Source organism: Boleophthalmus pectinirostris, unplaced genomic scaffold, assembly GCF_026225935.1.
Source record: "Boleophthalmus pectinirostris isolate CB_2022bp ecotype Guang Dong unplaced genomic scaffold, ASM2622593v1 HiC_scaffold_16, whole genome shotgun sequence".
Classification (NCBI taxonomy): domain Eukaryota; kingdom Metazoa; phylum Chordata; class Actinopteri; order Gobiiformes; family Gobiidae; genus Boleophthalmus; species Boleophthalmus pectinirostris.
In genome coordinates this window covers 4,439,595-4,444,672 of record NW_026571095.1, presented here as the reverse complement: position 1 = coordinate 4,444,672, position 5,078 = coordinate 4,439,595, and the positions used below count along the sequence as shown (strand labels likewise).

Below are 5,078 nucleotides of genomic sequence, written 5' to 3'. Positions count from 1 at the left end.
TAAGTACAGTTTTCATTTTAAATTCCATTAACATTACCTGTGTTTTCACAGTTCAAATCAAAGATTGCTTTTACTGATAACAATTATAATGCAGATTTATTTTTAAAAACATGATGTTGCATTTTTTATGTTATCATTTGGTGTTGGTGTTGATGCTCTCAAGACAAATACACAATATAAAAGCAGAATGAGTCATTCTCTCTGATCTGAACAGTCTCTCTCTAAACCCAGCACCTACAGCAGTCTGTGCTAGTGCAGCCTCTGCAGCTGCAGCATATGCTGTCCATACACTGAGAATGAGAAAAAAAAATGTATGTATGTTCTATCTGCAGGTTAAGGCATTAGCAACACAGTTTCAGTAGTATTTACTTATTTATTTATTTTTTTTTAATGGTAAGAGCACTTGCAGACTAGGCTACATACATTTATTGAATTCAGTTTTAAAAGTTTGAGCTAGAGCTGTGTGAGATTCCACAAATGTCTTTTAGTGGGCCTATCATTTAAAATTAGATTGAATAGTATTTGTTTGCGTAGTTGTTTTTTGTTTGTATTTGTTTTTACAGTGACAGCTGAGCTCCTGGTGACCTCAGGCACAGGACTGCAGGGTCTGACAAAGTTGATGATGCTGCATTTGAATCCATTCTGGGCATTTTTTGCTTTGGTTTTATTTTGCCCTTCTCCCGCAGACCAGACAGTTAATGTGGGAATTGCAGAACTTATGTAGCCCTACTATAGACCTATGATAATGTTATATAAGAACGACCATACAGATAAATAAGTGAACTAACAGAGCGTGATGTTTAACTTCTTTATTTGGTCATTTGAATTTCTAACATATCATATAATTTCATTTGTTTGCTTAACATAAAAAGAGAGTGAAACATGACTACTGAGGATTGTATTGATCCTAATACTCAAGTGTCCTGTCCCAACACTGCAGCCATTCTGTCAGAACATGCTCCACAGGCTTAGAACAGTGGCTATGGATGTCTATGTCCGTTTATACACGTACACATACACATGTGTACATACACATGCTTTACCCGCAGACCACTTCCTTTTTAGGAACTGCAAAACTTGTCTAGACCAGTTCTAGACCAGTAGACTATTAGACGTGGGAATGGTATAACAAGTACACCATAACGACAGAGCTCAGGAAGGACCAAACATCACTCAACAAGAAGATTACAGATGGCAGAGAACTCAAAAGTTGTTTCTTTGCAGCCTTCATCCAGAGAAGGTGAGAGAGCTCAGCTGTTTAATATTCCATATAATTTAAAGAGGGGGATTTACATCTGTGGGGTATTAACCACTAACCACTATCATGAATTTAGATCACCATGGTCTCTTTATTGTTTTAAAAATTCAGAATTTGCTGAAAACAACCTATTAAAATGTTAAACAACTTTCAGTTTCATTTTGAGTCAGAGTCCCCCCTCTGTATGTTCTCCACATTGTGTCACTAACCCTACAACAGGCGTGTATCTCACTAATAAAACTCTGCACATTGTATCAGGTTTGTGAAGTTGTGATGTATTATTTTGTATCCTATTTGTGTATTTATGGAAAATGACTTGGCTTGTGAGCAGGATCATTCTAACTGTAAGGAGGGTTTTAATGAGGAACAACATTTTAACATGGCTCAAACTCCAAAAATAATGCATAAGACCCCCTCTTTAAATGTACCAAAGCAGAAGTATGTAAGTGTGTTTATTTCTCTGATCAGGACCAGAGTCTTCTGAAGGAACTCCACTTCTTCCTGGCTCCACACCTGAGTTTAAAGGTAAGAAACACTTGAAACTGAGCCAGGACTACAATGAAACCAGGACTAAACAAGGACAAAGCCAAGTCTAAATCAGGTCTGAAATAAAAGTAGAATATTTTAAATCTGTAAAGCACCTTGTGAGCTGATCTCTGTGAAAGGTGCTCTATAAATAAATGTTACTTTTTTATCTAGGTCAACCTAACCCCCTATTGACCAGCCACTACTGGTTAGTTTTTAGGAATAAACACCAAAAATTCCATCTAAAATGCAGAGACAATTTACACATACACTTTCTCTGACAGTTTCAACATTAATTTAACTAAATATATCCTAGGTGTTTGTCACAGTTTTTGTCTAATCAGAACTATTGTGTAATTTAAACAAGTTTTGTTCCATTTTTGGCTGCTAAAAAATAGTTATGGAATTACCACTCAGTATGTTATATCTGTTGCAAGTATCCAACCAGGAAGTAAAATTATAAACTTCACTAGAATTTTGTGAAAAAATAGATACTTGCATTTGACAGAGACACAAAAGCAACGTGTAGTGGAAATGTTGCAGCAAAACTGCAACAGTTTGTTGCAGTTAAATTGAATTTCCCTTGAGATTAATAAAGTATTTCTCTCTGTGTTAAACTTGTCATATGCACTTTAAAGCATTTTAAATATATAAGCTTTTTTTTTTTTTTTTGTATATGGATGGCCCTTTCATTATTGATGGGTCAAATGCTGAGGACAAATTTCTCTAAGGGGACAATAAAGTGTACATTACCTTCCCAACACCATGTTCACATACAGTATTGTCTGATATCTGTAGGGATGCCAAAAGGTGTTTTCTGTGAGTGCTTGAATAGTTTGTTATAAAACATGTTTTCCTCTTGTGCAGGATGCTGTGCCAACTGCTGTAAGACTTTCAGTGCCTGGTGCTATAAGACTTTTTGTGAATGCCCGCCCACCCTCGCCAAGTACGAAAGTAACAACCCATATGACACAGACATTGATTTCATGTATCATGATCACCATCAAGATCACCATCAAGATCACCATCAAGATCACGGTCATGATCATGATCACGATTATGATCATGATCACGGTTATGATCACGATTACGATCATGATTATGATTAGTGTGAAAGAATTTCTGTGTTATTTTAAATATTATGAATCATTTAAAATCATAATCATTTGTGTGTATGATTAAAGTTATCAACAATTGCGTTTTTGGGTTTTTCCATATGTATATCATATGTCCTAGTACAAGAACTGCTGACTCATTAAGCTAATCTACTGAGTCGCCCATGAGAAGACAGCTAAGGGTTTTTTTCCCTCATGTGGTTAGCATAAGTTTTTGGGAGAAAACTGGCCAAATTGTTTATCACCTGGAGCCTGTAATCAAGTGTGAAATGGGAGGGCGGTTTAGACTAAAAGATTGTTAGTATGTGATCATGTAAACACTGTGTGATATGATGTCATGTATTGTACCTTATCTGTGTCATGATTTTGAATAAATGGGTGTTCGGAGAGTTGTGGGGCAGAGTAGGCCAGAGCGTCGCCAGGGGCAGGCAGTCCCCAACTCTCCTTGCGCAAGTATTACTTTTAACTGTCTCGTTTTGGTGTGTCTTATTTAATGTAATTTGATGTCTTAGGGTAAATTCCCTGACAATTAGGATCACCACTTTTAAAAAACATCAAGAAATATATATATATATATATATATATATATATATATATATATATATATATATATATAGATATAGATATAGTCATATTTAGTCATATTTAGCGCGTTATGTTTTTTAATCGCGTTAATCTAGTTTTTAATCTCTAACTTTACTGTTTCTGTATGCGAGTTGCTTTATTATAAAATCTGTTTTTATGTGTTGTTGGGACAACACAACACACACACAAAAAACACATTTATAATTTTTTTTATTTCAGTAATTCCACTCATTGCCGGAAACCCACAAAAAACGCGTGCAGTAAGAGCGATGTAAACGTCATGTTCACGTTGGCGGTGTCAGTCACACGATGGACGAGGTCGAAGAGCCAGTAGAACAGAGCAGCAGGGCACAGGGAAAAACACATTTGTGTCTTGGAAATTCTTCTCCCGACGTGAAATATAAAAGAAAATAACAAATATAAAATCGCCTACAACTTAAATGTTACTGGTGAAAACAACCTGCATAGACTCATGATGTCTGCACTACTGTCCTATAGTGACCTGCCACATGAGGGGACACGCACACAAACACACACAAACACACACAAACACACACAAACACACACAAACACACGCACACAAACACACACAAACACACACCTTCATCTTCGTCATTAACCTAAGAACGCACGGACCACGTTTCTTTCCGTAGTTACTGTGCGGACACCGACGTCCTCCCGTGCGCAACGTATGTTTTCTCGCGTACGCTGCGTAAACCGCGCTTCCTCCTGTGAGCCTCTAAACCAGAACTAACACCAAGACTAAAACCAGGACTAATCCAGTCCAGAACTAAACCAGGACTAAACCAGAACTAAAACCAGGTCTAAACCAGGACTAAACCAGGACTAAAACAAGGACTGAAACCAGTGATCTCATATATAAAGCATTTCTCTATCAATAATATTTTTAACATGGTTAAGGAAAGACTGGACTTTTTATTGTCTTTAAGTCGACAAAAGTTATTATGTTCAGATTTCCTCGTCTTTTGCTACTTTACAGCAAACAGTTTCTTATTCATGGAGACTTGGGCTCAACAGACCAATTTGGAGAGAATTTATTAAACAATAAATGACTTTATAAAGTCACTTTTTTTTTGTTCTATATCAGTCTTTTGATCTGCCACAATAATGTAATAATGAATTTAAATGAAAATACCTCAAATTGAAGCTTTTCTCAGCAATTTTTAGATGAGATTAAAATGAGATTAATTAGATTAATTAATTACAGATCATAATTAATTAATCTCTCAATGTTTTTAATCGCATGACAGCACTAATATATATATATATATATATATATATATATATATATATATATATTAGGGTGACCCAAAAAAAGTTTTTTCTTCTAATTTGAACCGTGCATTTTGCTTGCCTACTACCAGTTAAAGTTAACACATAAAAATTTGAGCTACATTAAATGACATTTAGAGGTTTGCACAACACCATAGAAAAATCACCTTTTTATCTCTTTATTAGCCAAATAGTATAAATCAGCAGAAATATCAATTTTCAAAGTATTTATTCCTTATATGCTATAGGTTTAATATATATATATTTATATAATATATATGCATAAAGCACATGTTGTAACA

The 5,078-nt window shown here is 35.2% G+C and overlaps 1 protein-coding gene across 1 annotated transcript; it reads left to right on the top strand.

Annotated features, from left to right (window-relative positions):
• The first annotated feature begins 1,097 nt into the window (after positions 1-1,097).
• On the top strand, positions 1,098-3,364 carry LOC110157815 (urease accessory protein UreE-like). Its single transcript, XM_055151665.1, has 3 exons — positions 1,098-1,240; positions 1,727-1,783; positions 2,651-3,364. Exons 1-3 carry the CDS (start codon positions 1,192-1,194, stop codon positions 2,890-2,892), a joined length of 348 nt encoding a protein of 115 aa, XP_055007640.1. The 5' UTR covers positions 1,098-1,191; the 3' UTR covers positions 2,893-3,364.
• The last annotated feature ends 1,714 nt before the right edge of the window (positions 3,365-5,078 follow it).

Excerpts from the sequence above, each read along its gene's own strand:
- LOC110157815 (XM_055151665.1), top strand. The coding sequence starts at position 1,192 with ATGGCAGAGAACTCAAAAGTTGTTTCTTTGCAGCCTTCATCCAGAGAA. Across the intron at positions 1,241-1,726 it reads GCAGCCTTCATCCAGAGAAG|GACCAGAGTCTTCTGAAGGA; the intron begins GTGAGAGAGCTC and ends TTCTCTGATCAG. Across the intron at positions 1,784-2,650 it reads CTCCACACCTGAGTTTAAAG|GATGCTGTGCCAACTGCTGT; the intron begins GTAAGAAACACT and ends CCTCTTGTGCAG.